General features: G+C 44.1%; 1 protein-coding gene across 7 annotated transcripts in view; it reads right to left on the reverse strand.

Annotated features, from left to right (window-relative positions):
- PROSER3 (proline and serine rich 3) overlaps positions 1–23,547 on the reverse strand; it is a 166,520-nt gene that overhangs the window by 60,144 nt on the left and 82,829 nt on the right. For 6 of the 7 annotated variants that reach the window (XM_078655406.1, XM_078655403.1, XM_078655404.1 and 3 more), the window contains one exon: positions 21,067–21,389. The exons of the other annotated variant lie outside the window; for it this stretch is intronic. In XM_078655406.1, coding sequence (XP_078511532.1) covers positions 21,067–21,317 — 251 coding nt within the window. In that variant the 5' untranslated portion in view covers positions 21,318–21,389. The remainder of the gene's footprint in view (positions 1–21,066; positions 21,390–23,547) is intronic. 7 annotated transcript variants of the gene reach the window in all.

The raw sequence follows: 23,547 nt of genomic DNA on the forward strand, positions 1-23,547 counted from the left end.
TTAAGTTCTGATGTGTTATTGATTACTGTACTGTTGAAAATTCGAATTAACGTCACCCATGGTACTTGCCCGCAAATGTATATCTAGATAATTTTATTGTAACTGGCCCTGTCGTATTTTAATTATAAAATGTACGTCCACCGATTCCGTAGCTGTTAGACACCTTAGTTTTTGCAACCTAATGGCCCGCCCGTTACGTACCTCTACAGTGTAAATGTCTATTCATCATATACGATTACAGTTTGCTCCGTGGCAGGCCCACGTGGTTATAGGCTCGTATTTGTATAATGAAATTTTCACAATAAAGGTTTTTAAAAGAAAACATGGTAGTAGTGTATACATTGGTAAAGTTTTTAATAATAGTCACTGTTTTAGAATCAGTAAAAGGCAAGTGAAATAAAGCAGACCAATTACATGAAGGGTAAAAGGTATAATACGAAGGAACGCAGTAAAGATAAATGGTCAAGGGCTGTTGTGTTTTCTATTCCTGCAACATAAAGTGATCGATAAGAATCTCATATTCAGGCGTATCGGCGACTAAGACAGCAGGTCGACCCTCTTTTGCTCAACGGCTCCGTCATGGGACGAAGAAACGCTCTTTTTCTCGAAAAAAGAATATATTTTACTTGCAGGACAGTTGTAAAATTTCCGGGAAAGTACATTAGCCTGGAACATTATAACATATATTTAAGAGAAAATAATGTTCGGAAGTAATTAAAAGCGTAATTTTTAGGTGATATGACCAAGGCTTTCATCATTAGAATAAGAAAAGTAAAATGAACCAATGAAAAGTTTTATTAACAAGTCACATGACTTGTTATGCTTACGTTACGCGCTGCGCGCCCCGGATGACTTCCGGATGCGCTAACACGGCGCGTCATATGACGCATTACGCGACAACGCAGGTCCAGAATATAGTCAAAATGTCTCCACCAACCAGCGGTCGAAACACAACCCCTTTCAGCAGGCTAAATAGTTCTGTTAAATGACAACAGAAGGGACAGGCAACAAGAACCATCAGTCAAAGAGGGGAGGGCTAGTTCTTCTCTACCGGGTTACATTGGGGCGCTACCGGAACTGATCGAATTGGTAGTCTACAGTGTTTCTGGATGTTTCAGACCGAAGCTGGGGTTAGCATGAGAGCAGCACCATTTCGTAGCTCCGTTGTGGCCATTCCGCAACCAATCATGGCAGCCGCTCTTTATCGTTATTTTGGGCGGGGTGGGTGGCGGAGCCGAGCTGTTTTGCAGCCATCATTGTGTGGAGTTCAGTTCATCTCACTAGTTTTGTATTTGTCATGAGGGGTTGTTCCTAATGTTTCTATTTTAGCGAGGTCAAAAAGAGATCCCATTAGTGGCCTACTGATTTTGCTCGATTCCTTTTCTTTTTTTTTACACGATTTTTCGTTATCTGCAAAGACTAAACAGAGTATTGCGACTCTGTGTTTGTTTGTAAATAGAGAATGAACCAAAGAGAACTAATTCTAAAACAGTAAATACTTGGATAACAATCAATCAAATGGAGAGAGAAGCAGGCACGACGGATTACAACGGGGGCAAAGGCCTGCGTTAACTACCTTTCACTATCTGCAAAGAGAGAGTACTCCTAATAGAAATGAGGGGGGGGGGCACCATTCAAAGCAGATCAGTGTGCATAAACACGAAAATGTTTTCACTTACCACGTACTTGACATTCGACAGCTTATGATATTTGCTATTAAAAAACCATTGAAATTCACTTAAAAAACCATAGGTTATAGACCATATATAGTTAGGAATTAGCATTTACAAAACCTTGAAAATTCACTGAAAAAACCATAGGTTATAGACCATATATAGTTAGGAATTAGCATTTAAAAAACCTTATTTTACTCACACAAAACCATTGAAATTCCATATATAGTTAGTTGCACTAACTATATATTGCGCACCCGCAATCCACTGCTGATCATGTCACATATTACATCATTCATGACATGGTCAGTGACATCACTGATGACATCACTGATGACATCTCAAATGACATCACTGATGACATCACTGATGACATCTCATTTGACATCAATGACCACATCACTGATGATATCATTCATGTGACAATACAATGCATCTCCTCACATTTTAATATAACCTCTGTTTCACCCAGTGTTAAATACAGAGTATAATTTTTGAAACCATTGACACACCAATACTAGTTACTACATACGTACTCACTGATTCCTACGTCTACACACACATTCACTCATTCACCCATACAATCATTCATACATACAATCACTCATCTTTACAACACTATCATATGCACTCATACACCTATACAGACACTCACACTCTGCCACTCATCCATGGAGTTACTCACACACCTAGTCAGTCCTGTAAAGAATCAATCACACTTCCATTTTCTTGTCTATACAGTTAAACATAGAGCACCTTACATTTTCAAACATATAGTAACACATACTTACTTTCTTATACAATCATTGATACAAGTACACATTGATCTGCACAGAGTCACACACCTCCCAGCCAGCCACACACACACTCAGTCTCCCATACAAATACTTGGACAATCAATCAATAACCCATATAGTTAATCATATAGCTACTGATCAACACATGCAGTAGTTTACAGAACAACAGACATAATGATGCACAAATTAAGACAGTTTAGTCACTAACCCATGCACTCAGTGAGACACATTTAATCACTCACTCATACATTCAGTCATGCACCTACTAAATCCTTCGTCCAGACAGTTATACATCTACTCATTCTTCAATATCTAAAACATATTTAAACTTTACAGAAACACACAGTCACTGGATGATGTCATCAGTGATGTCATCAGTGATGTCATTTGAGATGTCATCAGTGATGTCATCAGTGATGTCACTGACCATGTCATGAATGATGTAATATGTGACATGATCAGCAGTGGATTGCGGGTGCGCAATATATAGTTAGTGCAACTAACTATATATGGAATTTCAATGGTTTTGTGTGAGTAAAATAAGGTTTTTTAAATGCTAATTCCTAACTATATATGGTCTATAACCTATGGTTTTTTCAGTGAATATATATATATATATATATATATATATATATATATATATACACATATATATATATATATATATATACCGAGACGGCCCAGTCATGGGGGGGGGGGCTTGGGGAAATATATATATATAATGTCATAATTTAAGACACCTTATAATCATGACACCCTCCCAGGAATATACCACCATTCCAAGATGGCGCCCATAGAGGCTGGGGAGGGTTTGGTCCTATGTCGCGGTCAATGAATGTAGATGAAACCTTATTAATTTGCTGTTTACACGTCACGAGTGACACACTGACGAAGGCTCACGCCGAAACGCGTCTGTGCTTTTTTCCCAAAAAATAAAACACCGTGAAACCACCAAGCTCCTCGAGTGCTGCCACTTTTTCCTGTGAAACTGAGGGGGCAGTTCGAGCGTCATGTTATGCGGCGTCCCGCGAGCCGCTAGCAGCACCCGTTCGTGAGTGCACAGAATAACGTGGGAGACCAGCGTTTCCGAGGAGGAATCACTCTGTGCACCGCCGCGACCGCCGGGCTGATGATACACCCAATTGAATCTACCGAAGGAACGACGCCGTGAGGAGAGCGCTGGAGCGCTGCACAGCACTTCCAGGGCCCCTGACGGAAGACGCCTTAGCCGGGAGATGACTTTACCGGTGAGCCCTTTCTCATTCCTCAATACGTGCGTGTGAGACATAGCGGTCAATTAAGGCAGAACGACAGAGGAGTAACGAACTTTCACGGAGGTGGGAAGTACGCATTTGAAGTTGCCAGGACAGAACCAGGGCAACCTTTGTAGTGAACAGCATGTTCTCTGATACTGAGCGAACCAATGCAGCTAAAGATATGTTCAGGCGAAGGGATACACCTTCACAAGCGGTAATAGGTACTCCGAAAGCAGCGCCACAGAATTGTAAAATAAAGGAAACATTCACAAAGCTGGAAAGACTCCATGAGCGCGAGGTGCGCAAGTGGTGGGAAGCCACAAGTTTAACCAACTACGTGGAAGAGCAGAGGGTCCCGAGAGGTCTAAGGGTTCATACAGTACCCTCTTATGAACATCCAGATCCACAGCTCTTAACAGACTGGTTTGAGCACACTGCATCTTACTGCGAAGGTACCCTCAAAATTCTAGTCAAATACGCCTGGAGTGACAGGGAAAAGGCGTTGGCTGAAATCGTATTAATCAACGATGAACTGGAGAAAGAAGTAGATCCTGGACAGAGAGCATCAATAATTCAAATGAGAGATCAAATGAAAGCGAGGCTCGTTAAGTATGAGCAGAAAATAAGAACGCGCAAACAAGAGAAATATGAGCGCAACGCTAATGACTACCATACAGGGCGCGTATTGACCTACGCCAAGAAATACGATGCTCCACGAAAGGCCCTACAGAAAATAACTGAAACCAGCCCTGACGCCAGCACCAGTGTTGGTGCAACTGAAACGGAACCCGTTACTTCAGAGTCTGATCTTACGGAGAATGAGTCCGGAGATGAACAGCAGAGGTTGGGGGACCGAACCAAACAGAATGAAGTGTACGCCACACAAGGTGCCCGACCGAAGAGGACTCCTTTTCAGGAGGAGTTCGAAATCATCAAAAAGTCCTGGCTGCGGGATGGCAAAAACAAACCGCCAGATGCAGATGTAACAGCATCGACAGCAGGACAAGGAGGACGAGGAGGGCAGGTGGCGGGAAGAAGAGGCAGAAGCAATGCAAGAACCCCACGCTGGTCCAATCGCAATGCGAAGAAAACCCAGCAATAACAAATACTGATAATCTGGTTCTGAATAACCAATCCAACCAAACCAATCTGACAGTAGTTAATTTAACGGATAAAATACTGACTGATGCAGAAACGGAAGTACTAAGTTTGGGACTCACTTTCTGACCCACCAAAGAACTGGAGTACACACAAACAAGGATAGACCTGTTCCGCTTCACCAGGAAGCTTAAACTCCACAAACATTTTAAACTACGTCCCCACTTGAAAGATCGTACCAAAAAGGGTACAAGAATAACGGCAACGGACTCTCTCAGTAGTAGAGATTTACCGGCAATTGAGACCTTGGAAGATCTGCGATTGGAACAAGAACTAGATGTTGGAGATCTGAACATCGCACAACGAGCCATCCTGCAAGGAATTGAGCAAGAAAGGGACGAAAGTATCTTTAAACCTGTCTCTACGTTTGTGCCACAATCGCCATGGGACGCTGTGGATGTCTTTACAAAGGCAATGAAGAACGAACTCCTGCAATACAGGCGAGCGGAACACCGCACTTCAGCACATAATATCACTGAACGCCAGCGATCGGCGTTAATGGACCTGACTAAAGATGAAACTCTGGTGATCAAGCCTTCCGACAAAGGGGGGAACGTGGTATTAATGAGTAGGGACCAATATAAGGAAGAAGCACTGAGGCAACTTGCAGATAAGAACTTCTATATGGAATGTACAACTCCAGTATACCAACAAAGTATCACTAAATATGAGACAATGATACAGAAGTGGTACAGTCTCAAGATGCTGGGGAAAGATGAACACCTCTTCTTAAGAAACAACACCCCAATGATACCTACCTTCTACCACCTCCCTAAATTACATAAGGACATGAATCGTCCCCCTGGCCGTCCAATCATCTCATCCATCGGCGGTCTAACAGAGAATATGTCACGCTTCGTAGACAATATCCTGTTTCCTCTGGTAGTAAAATTAAAATCATATATACGGGATACCAAAGACTTCCTAATCAAGATCCAGGAGTTAACATGGAGCCCTGGATATCTGCTGATAGTGTTGGACATTACCAGCCTATACACTTGTATAGAACATGGGCGAGGACTAGAGGCCGTAAAGTACTTTCTTGAGAGGCGCCAGTTGAGATTTGCCAGACACAATGATATGATCATTGAATTCATAGAGTTTTGTCTAACTCATAATATCTTCCTCTTTGAAGACCAGCTAAACATCCAAAGGTCTGGGACGTTGATGGGAACCTGCTTCGCCCCCAGCTATGCAAATTTATTCGTTGGCTGGTGGGAGGAGCGGGTTCCCAGGAGCTGTACAGTGGGACAAGACACAGGGGAGGTTATTTGCTGGAATCGTTACATTGACAATTTGTTTATTGTCTAGAACGGTGGTATCAACACAGCAGAGGAATTCATTAAGGTATTAAACATCAACGACCTCAACTTGTACTTTTCGGGCTCAATTAGTCCGGTGGCAGCGGATTACTTGGACTTGAGAGTGTTCGTTGAGGGGGACCATCTGTATACCACCCTCTATAGGAAAGAGACTGCTGGCAATTCGACACTCTTTGCCAGCAGCAGTCACCTCCCTCAGCTAAAGAACAGTATTCCTTACGGAGAACTACTAAGGCTCCGAAGGAATTGTACAAGGGATTCCGACTTTGAGGCGGCTGCCTCAGAGTGTCTGGCGCGCTTTTCTGTTAGGGGGTACAGCAAGGAACTGCTGAACAGTACTCTCATAAAGGTTAGAAAAGTACAAAAGACAGCACTTTTGACCTCTGAGAATCAAGCTACAGGTCGAGACAAGAAAGTCGGTGCGAAAGAAGGAAAGTTCAGGCTGATCACCCCTTATTCCTCAGGTGCCAATGACCTAAGAACCATGCTAAATAAGAACTGGCATATACTAAAGACAGACAGCATATTAAAGGAAGACTTACCTGCTCATCCTTTAATGACATTTAGCAGAGCCAGATCACTGGGTGATATGTTGGTTTCGGGTCACTTGGAAAAACCAACACCAAAAAACAAACACCTTGAAACAAATGTCTGGGTTCTTTCCTTGTGGACACTGCAAGGCCTGTGCCAGGAGTAAAAGAGTGCTATCGTACACTATACCCGACACAGGAAACACAGTGCCCATTAGGAATTTCATAACCTGCAGCTCTCAGTTTGTAGTGTACTGTCTGCTATGCCCGTGTGGCCTCCGCTACATCGGCAGTACCATCAAGGAACTCAAACTGAGGATCCTAGAACATCTACGGGCAATCGAGAAGGTGGATACAGCCTACCCGGTTGCCCGACACTTTGCCGAAGCACATGATAAAGATCGCAACAAACTCCAATTCTTTGGGTTGGATCTTGTCCCACCCAACGTTAGAGGAGGCGATCGGTTGAGAAGGCTACGCAGGCTAGAATCCAGATACATTGTGGACCTCTCTACAAAATATCCGAGAGGACTCAATAGTGGAGAGAAATTGTCATTCCATCTAGGCAAATGATACTAGTATTATTCTTTATAGATATAAATTGAGCTGTCCGTCATGATCCTTAGATCCTTGGATTGTATTACTGCTAGATATGAATTTAGAATTCAGCATTTCCCTTTGCCTAATCTATCTTTTTCCTTTTCCTTTTCTTTTTCTATTCTTTCTTTTCTTTCTCTCCCTCCCCTCTTTCTTTTCCTTGCCCTGCATTGATTTACCATAAATGCAGTGACTGCGGGGTTATAGATATGTACATATGTATATATTGGGTATCTGGAGAGAGAGGAAAAGCGACTATGCTTATGGACTATATGAAATTTCTATGTAAATAAGAAAGAAAGAATACTATGGGCTTGTTTAACCTTGTCTGCTACAATGGACTAGAATTTATTGACAGAATAAGGGCAAACCATCTGTATAATATGTCGTTATCACCTTGAGAAGTATTCTGTACAGTACTCTATTTTTGAAAATGTTGTAATTTCTGTATTTTTTGTCATAGTCTTGGAAGAACTGCATTGTTATTTTTATTCCTCAGAAGAGTAACTATGATTGAACACTGTGTACATAGGGCAATAGCTGATCCACGGCTTTATTTAATGTCATAATTTAAGACACCTTATAATCATGACACCCTTTCAGGAATATACCACCATTCCAAGATGGCGCCCATAGAGGCTGGGGAGGGTTTGGTCCTATGTCGCTGTCAATGAATGTAGATGTAACCTTATTAATTTGCTGTTTACACGTCACGAGTGACACACTGACAAAGGCTCACGCCGAAACGCATCTGTGCTTTTTTCCCCAAAAATAAAACACCGTGAAACCACCAAGCTCCTCGAGTGCTGCCACTTTTTCCTGTGAAACTGAGGGGGAAATTCGAGCGAATATATATATATATATATATATATATATATATATATATATAACAAATTGCTGCTTTCAACCTCCTCACGGCGATGAAGCACCAGCACGAACACCACTTCAGGTTGGCAAGAGATGTTTTTCATTATTCACCTGGAACCGTCACAACGCGTTTCGACTGACTAAGCAGCTTTGATCACATAGTGGAATGTATGTTTGCCATAGTTTTAAGTACCACCCATGAAGTCACGTGGCTCCCCATAAACATTGAAGACATACTTCTAAAGTGCCGAGTGTGGTTATACATCTTAAAATAAATAGATAAATAAATGCAACTGCACAAATGTATAGATAGGCTCAGGATTGCTAAAAACACATTATACACTATATTATTCACCAATTGGTATTAAATTTGTTTCTGCTATAAATCAATGATAAAAATCCATTCTTAGTGCATCAGTGGACTTATTCTACATCATGTTTGACGAAAACATTGTTGCCAAGACATTTGCCACAAGTCTCCTATGTGAGTATATAATATCCATCCTACTGGCAGCTGCAGGATTTTCAAGTGGATCCCCACCGAAACGAGAAAAACAGTCACCCAGGCTCTCGTCACCAGCAGGCTGGACTACGGAAACGCCCTCTAAGCAGGAATGTCGGCCAAGCTCCTGAGACGGCTGCAATGCATCCAAAACGCCTTGGCAAGCCTGATCCTTGCATCCCCTGTCGCAGCCACATCACACCCCACCTGAGAGACCTGCACTGGCTCCCCGTCAACATGAGGATAACCTTCAAGCTCCTCCTCCACGCGCACAAAGCTCTCCACAACACCGGGCCAGCAAACCTCAACAGACGACTCAGCTTCCACACCCCACCCGCCAGCTCCGCTCCGCTGGCCTTGCCCTCGCCACAGTCCCTCGCATCCGAAAAACGACCGCCGGCACCAGATCCTTCTCCCACCTCGCCGCCAAGACCTGGAACACCCTCCCCACCAACCTACAGCAGACCCGAGACCTACTGGCCTTTAGAAGACTCCTCAAGACCTGGCTCTTTGATCAGTAGCAGCACCCCCCTGTCTCCCAGCGCCTTTAGACCCTCACGGGTATGTAGTGCGCTTTAAAAGTGTTTTGATTGATTGATTGATTGGTTATAGTTAGAACCTAGTTTCCATAGGAAAAGCATTTTTTGTTTTCCCAATAACTTTGGTGCCGGTTGATGAATCTTCGCGAAATTTTCAAAACTTGTGGCCCGCTCCGGTCAGCTCCTATCCTGAAAGTTTCGGGTTGGTTTGGCAAGGGGGGCAGAGAAAAAAGGGGGGTCCCAAAACGTGTTTTTCCATGTTATTTTCCATAGGAAACTTTAGACACGGCTAAAGTCCGAACTGCTGAACGGAATTACACCAAATTTGGCAAAAAGGTAGCCCTGGTTTCAAAAAGAACCCTTTTTTTTTTTTAAATGGTGCAAATCCGTTCAGTAGTTCTTGAGAAAAAAAAAAGCATTTTCCAGAGGAAAACTTAGACATGGCTAGAGCTTGAACTGCTGAACGGAATTACACCAAATGTGGCTTCAAAATAGCCCTGGTTTCAGAAAGAACTCTTTTTCTTAAATAGTATAAATCTGTTCAGTAGTGGCTGAGAAAATCAAAAAATAGAAGTTTCGATATATAGAGGCAAGGAGGATCCGCACACCCTCCGGATCACAAGCTTTATGCTAATTGGCTGTCAACGCTCCAAACCAGAAAGTGTTGGCAGCCATAACCGAGGCACAAGAAAACAGGGAAGCAAAGGTGAAAAAAAAAACATGGGGCAGGGTAGTAACACCCTGAACCCCTAGGCCTGCTCAGCATTAAAAAAAATTAATAATAATTAAAAAAAAAATCTGCGAGATTCGCCCACCTAGCGCGAATTTCGACAGAAAAAAAAACAAAAACAAAAAAACGAAGCGCGTGCTCCTGCGCTTCGTTATTTAGCCCCTGGGTGGGCCAAGTCCCGGGGGCATGCAAAATTGAAATTGCAGGGGCCCAGGCAGTCCCCCGCAGCCCCGGGGACCGCCACCCCCGGGGCTTTCATTAAATATTTGCGGGGGCTCACGCCCCCCACAGCCTCGGGGTCCGCCACCCCCCCGGGATGTTGCTTTTTTAAGTGGGGGCGGGGCCCTCCAAGGTCCCCCTAGCCCCAGGGACCACTACCCCCTGGGGTTTTTATTAATTATTTTGTGGTGGCACATGGCCCCCCCGGTGCTCCGGGGACCGCCACCCCCCGGGGCTTTTTTTTTAAAACAAAACAAAACATACACCTGTGTGGGGGGGGCTCGAGCCCCCCCCCACACGCCCCTGGGACTGCCACCTCCCCGTGGCACTAATATTCAAATTTGGGGGTTCGTAACGGACCCTGGAGCACCGCACCGGGGACCACCACCTCCCCAGGGCTGGGCAAACATTAGGAGGGGGGGCCACACGGCCCCCCTTCTGGAGCCCTTGATGGCCCTGGGGACCGCCACCCCCCAGGGCCGGCTTCTGCAGTGTCCCGGGGTGCCCACCCCCAGGACACTGCTGTTTGCAATGGCATGGTGGGAGCTGTGCGGCTCCCACCCAGTCATTGCAAACTCTGCTTTGCTTCATTGAAGCGAGAGCAGGGAAACCTGCTCTCGCGTCAATGAAGCAAAGCAGATTGCTTTTCCACACGGGGTGCTGCATGCCAGCAGCTCCCCATGTGGAAAAGCAATGCCGGCTTCCCCGCATAACGCGTGGGAGCAATGGGGCTCCCCCCACGGTTTCCAACGGAGAGGGCCTGCCCCGGGGGATGGGGTCACCGTGTGGCTCCCTCCCAAAATAAATAAATAAAGGCCGGCCCCAAGGGATGGGGGTCCCCGGGCCAAGAAAGGCCTCAGGAGGAGGGCAACGCAGCCCCCCATCCATAAAAATATAAATATGTGCGTGTAGCACGAAACGCGTCAGGCTGGATGAACTTGTTGCCGCTCTGCAATTCTCCCCGCTGTTGCTTCAAATAAAGATTGTGGCTGATACCCACCTGTTCTGTGGGCTCCTTTCATCACAGGCAACTCTTTGTTATGGTGTTAAGCGGCCTGCCTGAGCCGCGGAGGAGAGTCCTGGGGCTGCGAGCAGCCCACAATCAGAGTCGCCAAACAACGCCTTTGAATTGGGGAACAGTGCCGGTTGTTTGAAGATGATTTTCAGCAGCAGACCTTGACTAAAACAAACACAGAAAAAATGGAACTGTGTGAAATACTCTTCATTTTATCAAGATTCATATCTATAGCCAGTAGCGGCTATTGAGGGGGCTCACAAGGGGTGCAAAATAAACAAGCATTGGCTTAGCCAATAGGTCTCGCTTTTGGGACCTTTTAAGTATTTAGTTATGCAGCACAATATTCTTGGTGCCACAACATCACGGTTGCATGGCTAAACACTTATAAGGTCCCAAAGGCGAGACCGATTGGCTTTGGCAATGCTTGTTTTTAATGCACTTCGACCACTGTCTAGTAACAGCAGCATACAGAGACCAACAACAGTAGCCATATTAAAAAATAGTTTTGGACATACACCGTTGAGCAAAATTACCGAAGATAGCAAGACAAAGCTCAAGACGGTGTAGAATGTGTTTGCGAAGAGATGACAGGAAATTGCCAGCGCCTGTCTGTCATCTAGTTCCATTTTTCAATCAAGAGAGAGGAGGATTTGTGATTTGCTAGGAAGACAGTTGAGCAAGGAAGGAGCAGCCACTCCGGGTCCCAGGTGAGATGCCACCCACCCCAGATCCCTTAGGCAGACATAGCCCCAGGCTCGAGCTCAATATTCGGTCGCTTGAAGCAAGTAAGAATGATTTACACGTGCGCGTAAGCCCGCGAGAGGCGGTGCAGTAAAGCAGGAGAAAATGGCTCCAGGGAGAGTGAGTCAAAGCAACCACAAAGACGGCTAATGGCCACTTTCACAAATATACACTATGACAAATGCGCAGGGCAAACCGCCTGGGCGGGAGCAACACGTGGCTCGAACCAGCAAGCGTACGCGCCAGACTGACAACACAGGAGCGTGCCCCGCAGATTGTAATTACAACACTGCACGTGCCCAAAACCGAAAATATTACTACAGCTGCGGATATCGGTTGTCGTCACCAAGCTTCCTTTCCAAAACAAAAGAGTCGCCATGCACCACAAGGCAGATACCTGTTTTTGTTTAAAACCTCTTCTTTTTGCACAATTCAAAACAAGTGCCTTCCCAATGCGTTTGCAGATTCTAAAACCCAAGGTGGACAGCCCAACTGTTACATATTACGGGCTGCTTTTTTGAGATGAAACAAACCAATTAATCAGAGGGTCCAAGGGCGAGTTTGACGACCCCCACTAGGTACATGCCCCAATCAACATAACTCATAACACAAGGAGTACCTAGAGGTCAAAGCATAACTGTCACTCAACTGTTGGTCCAGACCCCAACACCTTACATGTGATAATGTAGTGGGAACAAACAATACAATATAGCTAGGTGAAAAAGAAGCTCAAGAGCAAAGGGAAATAATCCCATCAGAGGCCACACTGTACCACCCTCTTTCGCATCATTTGGGTACCCCTTTACTCAGGAGGCAGAATAAACGGTCTAGTAGTATTATTATGACTGTATATGAATGTGCACAAAGTATAATAATAGAGGGAGGTTATCATAAAAAAGATGTTGGTGTGCCTACTGAAAAAGCAGTGTGGAGGTAAGTATAAAGTGATGGAAGGAAACTTAAAATTGGATAGGCTGAGTAGATCTCGGTAATTTATTGTTATCTCTCAGTCTCCCAAATCTAAAAACAAAGTGAAAACCCAGATTTAACATAATATCTGTGGCTAGTAGTGGTCAACATGTTTCAGCATATCATTGAAACATTTTCAATGCATTCTTCAGGACCCGGTGTTAACTACTGCTTTTATAAGTGAAAAATAAAAGATATCACCTGCGACGTTCAGGTTGTGTGTTCAACCACATACTACCACCGCATCATGTTGGTAATGCAACACCCACAGGAACAACATGTAAAAACAAGCAACAGGTAACAATATTATGTCGTATCCAGAGAAAGGTGTCTCTATTAATTCATTACATCCTTTCAATATCCCTTATATCTAAATCATATCTCTAATAGGAATATATTAATTGTAACCACTCACTCATTAGTTGTGGTTGTAACGCTTCACCCCACCTGGCTGCAGCTCAGGTTAAGAGGAGCATCGCTCTAGATCAGAAATAAAAATAGAAGTTGACAATCATGGCCGATTATTAGTAAATATGCGCCGTGAGACTGCATATGTTGTTAAATTCAGTCCCCGTACGTATTTTGACATCAAATTCATTCAGATGCCACAATACGTTTGTAACTGCTTCGTTCAGATATCACAATTAGCGGCGAGACATGTTTGTAACTAACTCGTCTCGCAAGTCATGTCCTCACTTCAATGATTTCCTAGCCGTACAAAGGCATGACACAAGCATAGAGCCGACGCAGCCTGAACATTCAAAGACAGTGTCTTAGTGTCCGGCATCGCTTACATGTCCGTCGGTGTCTCCCGGCAGTCATCCGAACTGTCTGGGGGGGCACTGAACGGCAGAAGAACGCCATTCTTATCTCCGTTAGTTCACTCGTCACGTGACGTCGAGTACGTGACCGCCGAGCATGTCGGGAAATGTAGTTTTTTTACTCCCGTTTTTTGTAGGCCATATAATCGATGTTTTTTTAGTTACAAGCGATGGTTTATACACTGTTATCATCAAGATATTGAGATATTAAAAATATATTAGTATGATTTAAAACAATAAATGAGTGGTTTGGGCACGTGAATCACGAACATGTAGGGAAATTGTCATTTTCGCATCCCGATTTATAAAATCCATATAATCAAAGATGTAATATGTTAGGCTGCGTATGACAATTTAAACATGTGTTGTAGTCACTATATTAGTATGATTCCAAATTCTAAGTCAATGGTTCGAATCACACGGCACGCAAGTGCGTCCTTAATTCTTTTGTAATAGTTGAATATCTAATGTTTAATTAATAATTTATGACTTTTAGGTTTTTTAACACAGATATGCAGCCGTAACATTGGCTTTTAAATACAGCCATATGTAGCCCTGGCCTTTCAGTCACGGGAAAATGTCGTCCTCAATCATAATTTATCTACCAGTATCTCAGGGTATAAACAACATAAGCAAAGCTAAACCGTCAGACACCATTGTTTAGGTTGGTGTTGGAACCTTCATGTTTGTTGTCTTAACGGATGGTCGTGTGATGTTAATGTGCACAAACATTCGGAAGGTACGTAGTGATTCAGATCAGATCATCAGAGGGACATCCATGGTATCGGCTCATTGAGTCCGTCTTTATCGCTGTTAAGCTTGTAGACCCACTTCTGTTCGATTTTGAATAGAAACCGGCCCACATCTGGGCATGATTCTGGTATTAGAGGCTGTTCGAGCACAGTCCAGCGAAGGTCATTAGGACCATGTCCAACCTCTAGAAAATAGGCAGTCAAGCGGGTGGCTTGTTTTTGACAGCGTATCGTGCTTTTATGTTCCTGTATTCTTATACGGACCTTCCTCGTTGTCATGCCTACGTAATGTTTATGGCAGGGGCAAGTAGTTAAGTAGATGAGATTCTCACTGTTGCAGTTCGTGAATCTGCGTTGTTCCCATAATTTACTTGTCCCTATGTCCACAGTTGTTGATTTGCATGTTTGATGGCACACCGAACATGCCCCACAAGGATGGTGACCTTGTACTGGCGGTAAGTCCCATAGGGTGCCCACCTGTCTGGGTCCTTTGTTCTTCGGGCGTGTGTGGACCAATTGATCCTTTAGACTCTGTCCTCTCTTGAACGCAAACAATGGTAGTGGAATCTCAACACCCCCTGTATTCAGTATTGACCAGTGTTTTTTGATGATTTTTTGGACTTGATTCGATCTCGTGTTGAAAGTATTCACAAAAGTAATACGATTAGTTTTCTCCTTCGGCGGATGTATTTCCAGGAGGGATTCTCTGTTATTATTTGATGCCCTCTTCCTGGACTGTCAAATTATTTTCTTTGGATAATTCTTCTCATGTAATCGTACCTCGAGATCTTTTGAATGAACATTAAATGCTACCTTTTTGGAACAGTTCCTTTGGACCCTGAGAAACTGGCCAAACGGCAAATTATTTCTCAGGGCCCGCGGGTGGCAGCTATCATAGCTGAGCAAGGCATTCCTTGCCATTGGTGTCCGAAAGAGTTCGGATTCTAGGCCATTTGTGGTCGCTAAGATTTTTAAATCTAGGAATGCTAAATCAGTTCTACTGTATTCTACAGTAAATTTCAAAAATGCATTCCGAGTATTCAACCATTTATGAAATGACAACAAATCAACCTCAGACCCACGCCAGATGACCAAAATATCATCTATATACCGCTTCCAAACATGAAGCGATACTAGATAGGGATTTGTAGATGTTAGAACCTCCTGTTGTTCGAAGTTGTGTACATATAAATTAGCAAGACTCGGAGCGAAGACACTACCCATGCTCGTTCCAGACGTTTGTAGGTAGGTAGTGTCCTCGAACCGGAAGTAGTTGTCCTTCAATGCTACTTCTGCCAGGTCCATGATGAATGATATGGGCGTGATAGATTGGAAAGTTCTTTGTTCCAAAAGCTGGCCCACAACTTCAAGTGTCTCTGTTTGGGGGATCGAAGTATACAACGACTCAACGTCGAAGGATACAAGAATATCGGTGTTAATATCATATTGTACTTCTGGAAGGAGTCTCAGAACGTCCTTAGTATCTTGAAGGAACTTTGGCATGGATTTGACCATCGGGTTCAAGAAGTGATCCACAAAGGTAGACAACGGTTCCAGAACGGAACCGATTTCAGAAATAATAGGCCGCCCCGGTGGTGGTCTCTGGGGTTTATGGACTTTCGGAAGGCAATAAAAGTAAGGAATCGTGGGGTGGGTAGTCAGGAGGTACTGACCTTCTTGTGATGTAATCCACCCCTCTGATATTGCTTCTTCCACCAGGTGTCCGATTTTGATCTTCAGTCATTCTGTTGGGTCTTCCATAAGTGGGAGATATGACTTCCGATCACTTAATTGTCTCAAGCATTCGTTTCTGTAAGTGTCTGTATCAAGTAAAACAATCGCCCCGCCCTTATCGGCTGGCTTGATCACTATTTTCTCATTAGATGTTAATGAGCGTTCTTTTCTAGACAAATTTATGAAAGGTTTGTTCTCAATTTGGTAGAGACGATGTATATCATTTTCTACTGCCTCCTCAAATGTCAGCACCTTTGCAGGTAATCCAATATTTGGTGGATTAAATGTAGAGGTTTTTTTTAGTCCAGTGTTCTTATCCTCAGTCTGAACGTCTGTGTTTGAATCTTTTGAGAAGAAGTAGTGCAGCCGGATTTTTCTAAAGAACTTGGCTAGTTCTACCTGTGCAAGAAAAGGGTCTCCTTTTTGAGTTTTTACAAATCCTAGACCTTTATTTAGCAGAGTGTTTTCATCATCTGACAGCACGTGCGAGCTTAAATTGATCACGAGACTGTTGTGTTGCTCGTTCCTGCCGCTTCTCGGGGGACTTGCTTCCCGTTGCGGAGGTCCAATGTGGGTTGCAGTGTGTTGTTCCAATGTACTTGTTGTGTTGTTCCTTGTCTTCTTCTGCCCCTGCCCCGTCTCGGGCCAAACCCAATCTATTCCAATCTATCACGCCTGTATCATTCATCATGGACCTGGCAGAAATAGCAATGAAGGACAACTACTTCCGGTTCGAGGACAATACCTACCTACAAACATCTGGGACGAGGATGGGTAGTGTCTTCGCTCCGAGTCTTGCTAATTCATATGTACACAACTTCGAACAACAGGAGGTTCTAACATCTACAAATCCCTATCTAGTATCGCTTCATGTTTGGAAGCGGTATATAGATGATATTTTGGTCATCTGGCGTGGGTCTGAGGTTGATTTGTTGTCATTTCATAAATGGTTGAATACTCTGAATGCATTTTTGAAATTTACTGTAGAATACAGTAGAACTGATTTAGCATTCCTAGATTTAAAAATCCTAGCGACCACAAATGGCCTCGAATCCGAACTCTTTCGGAAACCAATGGCAAGGAATGCCTTGATCAGCTTTGATAGCTGCCACTCGCGGGCCCTGAGAAATAATTTGCCGTTTGGCCAGTTTCTCAGGGTCCAAAGGAACTGTTCCAAAAAGGAAGCATTTAACGTTCATTCAAAAGATTTCGAGGTACGATTACAAGAGAAGAATTATCCAAAGAAAATAATTTGACAGTTCAGGAAGAGGGCATCAAATAATAACAGAGAATCCCTCCTGGAAATACATCCGCCGAAGGAGAAAACTAATCGTATTACTTTTGTGAATACTTTCAACACGAGATCGAATCAAGTCCAAAAAATCGTCAAAAAACACTGGTCAATACTGAATACAGGAGGTGATGAGATTCCACTACCATTGTTTGCGTTCAAGAGAGGACAGAGTCTAAAGGATCAATTGGTCCACACACGCCCGAAGAACAAAGGACCCAGACAGGTGGGCACCCTATGGGACTTACCGCCAGTAAAAGGTCACCATCCTTTTGGGGCATGTTCGGTGTGCCATCAAACATGCAAATCAACAACTGTGGACATAGGAACAAGTAAATTATGGGAACAACGCAGATTCACGAACTGCAACAGTGAGAATCTCATCTACTTAATTACTTGCCCCTGCCATAAACATTACGTAGGCATGACAACGAGGAAGGTCCGTATAAGAATACAGGAACATAAAAGCACGATACGCTGTCAAAAACAAGCCACCCGCTTGACTGCCTATTTTCTAGAGGTTGGACATGGTCCTAATGACCTTCGCTGGACTGTGCTCGAACAGCCTCTAATACCAGAATCATGCCCAGATGTGGGCCGGTTTCTATTCAAAATCGAACAGAAGTGGGTCTACAAGCTTAACAGCGATAAAGACGGACTCAATGAGCCGATACCATGGATGTCCCTCTGATGATCTGATCTGAATCACTACGTACCTTCCGAATGTTTGTGCACATTAACATCACACGACCATCCCTTAAGACAACAAACATGAAGGTTCCAACACCAACCTAAACAATGGTGTCTGACGGCTTAGCTTTGCTTATGTTGTTTATACTCTGAGATACTGGTAGATAAATTATGATTGAGGACGACATTTTCCCGTGACTGAAAGGCCTGGGCTACATATGGCTGTATTTAAAAGCCTATGTTACGGCTGCATATCTGTGTTAAAAAACCTAAAAGTCATAAATTAATAATTAAAATTAGATATTCAACTATTACAAAAGAATTAAGGACGCACTTGCGTGCCGTGTGATTCGAACCATTGACTTAGAATTTGGAATCATACTAATATAGTGACTACAACACATGTTTAAATTGTCATACGCAGCCTAACATATTACATCTTTGATTATATGGATTTTATAAATCGGGATTCGAAAATTACAATTTCCCGACATGTTCGTGAATCACGTGCCCAAACAACTCATTTATTGTTTTAAATCATACTAATATCTTTTTAATATCTCAATATCTTGATAACAGTGTACAAACCATCGCTTGTAACTAAAAAACCATCGATTATATGGCCTACAAAAAACGGGAGTAAAAAAAACTACATTTCCCGACATGCTCGGCGGTCACGTGCTCGACGTTACGTGACGAGTGAACCAACGGAGCTAAGAATTGCGTTCTTCTGCCGTTCGGTGCCCCCCCAGACAGTTCGGATGACTGCCGGGAGACACCGACGGACAGGTAAGCAATGCCGGACACTAAGACACTGTCTTTGAATGTTCAGGCTGCGTCGGCTCTATGCTTGTGACATGCCTTTGTACGGCTAGGAAATCATTGAAGTGAGGACATGACGTGCGAGACGAGTTAGTTACAAACATGTCTCGCCACTAATTGTGATATCTGAACGAAGCAGTTACAAACGTATTGTGGCATCTGAATGAATTTGATGTCAAAAGACGTACGGGGACTGAATTTAACAACATATGCAGTCTCACGGCGCATATTTACTAATAATCGGCCATGATTGTCAACTTCTATTTTTATTTCTGATCTAGAGCGGTGCTCCTCTTAACCTGAGCTGCAGCCAGGTGGGGTGAAGCGCTACAACCACAACTAATGGGTGAGTGGTTACGATTAATATATTCCTATTAGAGATATGATTTAGATATAAGGGATATTGAAAGGATGTAATGAATTAATAGAGACACCTTTCTCTGGATACGGCATAATATTGTTACCTGTTGCTTGTTTTTACATGTTGTTCCTGTGGGTGTTGCATTACCAACATGATGCGGTGGTAGTATGAGGTTGAACACACAACCTGAACGTTGCAGGTGATATCTTTTATTTTTCACTTATAAAAGCAGTAGTTAATTAACACCGGGTCCTGAAGAATGCATTGAAAATATTTCATTGATATGCTGAAACATGTTGACCACTACTAGCCACAGATATTATGTTAAATCTGTGTTTTCACTTTGTTTTTAGATTTGGGAGACTGCGAGATAACAATAAATTACCGAGATCTACTCAGCCTATCCAATTTTAAGTTTCCTTCCATCACTTTACACTTATCTCCACACTGCTTTTTCAGTAGGCACACCAACATCTTTTTTATGATAACCTCCCTCTATTATTATACTTTGTGCACATTCATATACGGTCATAATAATACTACTAGACCGTTTATTCTGCCTACTGAGTAAAGGGGTACTCAAATGATGCGAAAGAGGGCGGTACAGTGTGGCCTCTGATGGGATTATTTCCCATCAGAGGCCACCCTTTGCTCTTGAGCTTCTTTTTCACCGAGCTATATTGTATTGTTTGTTCCCACTATATTATCACATGTAAGGTGTTGGGGTCTGGACCAACAGTTGAGTGACAGTTAGGCTTTTACCTCTAGGTACTCCTTGTGTTATGAGTTATGCTTTTTTGAGAACCAAGATTTCCACAGTGCAATGAAAATGCAATCTGAGTGTATTACCAGAGGAAGTATTTTGCATGTAAACAAAGGGGGAGGGAGGCCGATGGCAGGGACACAGCAGCGTTAACCTTGCGGGAGCGAGCGCGATAATTGCTAACAGATGGCGTTGCTCGCTCCCGCAAGGGAATCGCCAAACGTGCACGCCTTGCAATAGAAAGCAATGTAAAGTGTGCACGATTTTGGGGAGAAAAGCAGATCGACTACAAGAGGTTCCCTCCTATGTAGCGCATGCCCGCTGCGTAGGCGAGACCTAAAAATATAATAACTTACCACTTGGCTCGGGACAGGAATGAAAAATAAAATGGTAATAAATTAGCTTTTATTTTTCATAGGATTTGGGGGAGATTTTAAGTAGGCCGACACTCCTCCACTCCAAAGGAGGAGCTGCCTTTGGTTATAGTCCCACAAACAAATGCAGATGGAAACATCCATTTGCATCTCTTGTGCTTAAGACCGACTTGCTAGTGCACACTGCTCTGTGGTATTTTTGTTAGCAAATAAGTCCAACTTGTCTTCCATTTTAGGGCTATTCCCAAAACCCCTCTCAACACCAATTCTATGTGCCTTGAACATTTTTATGGGGAAAAGACTACACCTATTCCGCTCAGTACCTATAAAGTATGCAGCCCTACTGCACTAGTTACACCCTACAACTATCCCTTCAACCAGCTGTAGGTTGAAAGTCGATATAGTAACCATGACATGCAACAAATCTACAGATGCTACAAGAAGATGGACAAGATGAAGAAATTGGGGTAAAATAGAAGATAGGAATGTCAGTGCTGAGAAGAGGGCTCTTCTAAAGACACTCAATGTCAAACAACATACTTGGCAATTACAGATCCATCCTTAGGAGTCCCATCATCATCTTCAGACAGGCCGGAGACATTCTGTGTTGGGGAGGAAGGAGACAACCAACCTTCATTTGTCCACCCAGGCATGGGCTCCCGGGTTGCCCCTTCAGGAGTCTTGGAGGTGCTGAGCTCAGTTGAGGGCCAGGACTCATCAAAAGGACTTGAAGAGCCAGCAGAGTTGTGGGGCTCCACTACCAGGCGCTGAGATCCCTTTAGAAAGTGCATATCGGCAGGACTGAGAGAGTCATCTGAGAGGTGAGAGGCTCCCCTTGGGTGCAAGCGAGCAGGGCTAAGGACCTGGGAAGAAAGGACAGACCCCGCAATTACTTCAAGCGGACTACTAGATTCAGCACATCAGAAACAAACAACAATAATCATAAGTGGCTTCTACCTTCCCACAGTTGTTACTTAATACTGATTTAAAAAGGCCTGTCAATGTGTTTCCCAAATGTATCTGCACTTTAAAGCTACAAGTGTGTAGGGTTTTACTTTAGTGATGATGCAGATCTGCGCTCAGGAACCTATGATATAATAAATATAGTGTGAGTTATTGTGAGATGTTGGCCTGGTATATGCTGTCCACTAATTAAAGTGGGCACCTTGCCCCAGTCCAAACAACCATTATGCCGATTTAAGAGGTCAAAGATAACCTTAGAAGCTATCCACATGGTTCAGGCATTGTCTTGAAGGAATGTTAAGCAGCTTGTTTTACCAGAATGCAATCTTATAGTATTGATTAAATGAAAGGAAAACCACACAGTAGTTATAAAAATATATATTTATTAATATAACACTATCTAGTAGGGCACAGTATCTCCTACTCGGAGATAATCACAAAGCACACAATACTTAAGCACAGAAATGACAGTAAATAGCATTAATACACAGTGGGGTGGGGTGACCATATACTAAGTAAGTGATATAAGAACCAAAACTTGAGTCAGGGTGAGGTCGAGAGGACGTAGAATCGCTGGGACCCCAAGGAACCACCCAAGGTGAGTGAGTAGGGACCCATGAAGGATGGGTGCAGTGTGGGAACACAACCGCGTGCTCCGTACAACTCTATGGGAGAGTTGCGGTTGAAGTTTTAGAAATTAAGGACTCTTCCCAGTGGACTTCGAAGAAACTCAATGTAAGACAGAAGGTTGGTAAGTTACCGCACCCGTGGATACTGAAGTACCCAAGTTACCTATCCTAGGGAAGCCGGGGGAATATGGATGAAGTGGCGTCGGAAACTGCAGTCGAACCCAATGGAGGACTTCGAGAAAGTGCCGCTGCTGGAAGGAAGAAGAATGTCTAGTGGAATCCAAACGTGGATTCTTGATGAAGAGAACCTGAAAGCAGAGGGGACAGAGTCTGGGTCACTTAGGAGTGACCAGGGGCTCGGTAGATGAATGCCCACTGATGTCGGCTGCTTTAGGTTGGTTCACGGTGGTCTTGACTCTGCAGCTGCAGGGACCAGGCGACGTTGAAGACAACTAGGAGCTGGATGCGAGCTGTCCCACGAAGAATGTTGAGTGCTGAGGGGTCGTGTCCGGCGGGAGCACCAACAAGCCTTGACAACAGTAACCAACGCAGAAAGTCAAGATAGTGTATGGTTCGGACCAGCAAGGTCCAGGAGACTCACCACAGCAAGAGTGACCAGGGGAGCCCAAGAAAAGAAAAGTTGACCCTCAGATGGATCCACGGGCCAGAGGCACAGGAGTCGCGAGAGGACCTCGAGCAGTTTCGCCAAACAGGCCATGAAGCACTTGGTGCGAGGTGGTCGAAGATCTTGGTAGAACATGGTTGTGGCTACACGGAGCACAATGTACTTGTTAAAGAAATGCCAACAAGCACTTGCAAATGAACGCGGTGCACAGGGGTTCGGGTATTGCAGCCCGCACGAGGGATACTGGCCTCAAACTTGGTAAGAGGGCAGCACGGGACTCGAGGGACGTAGAAACCCACCTCCTGTGTTGCTGGACATAGGAGCTCGTGATCAGCAGACCGGTCAGCAATGTTGAGGTGCCTGCGATTACAGGGGAGAGACTCCTTCACTCCAAGCAAGATTATCTTTGTTGTCCTGGAACGTCCGCAGGTTCTGCACTGATCCTGTATGGTGCACGGGTACAGACGATGCTTCAGACTGACAGGGAGACGAAGTCGGGCCCAAACGAAGTACAGCAATGTCCAGAGTGTCCAGACGGTGGAAGTGCAGTGGTTTCTTGTTCAGAATCTTGTCCAAGTCGAATTTTAGGTCCGACAGCCAGGTAAGCCCTTAAGTACCCACGGAAGAGGGTTGGCAAGATTTAGGGAACCTTCCCAGGGGAGGGTCTGGACAGTGGGGAGGTTACTTCCATGTCTTTTGTCTAGTTTAGCACCAGAGCAGGAGCCAACAGCTCCCAGGACTGGTTTGAACTAGACTATGCACAGGGACACCAAATGTGCCCCTCATGCAGACTTTCAGTCGCTG

The sequence above is a fragment of the Lissotriton helveticus genome, chromosome 7, assembly GCF_964261635.1.
Source record: "Lissotriton helveticus chromosome 7, aLisHel1.1, whole genome shotgun sequence".
Lineage (NCBI taxonomy): Eukaryota > Metazoa > Chordata > Amphibia > Caudata > Salamandridae > Lissotriton > Lissotriton helveticus.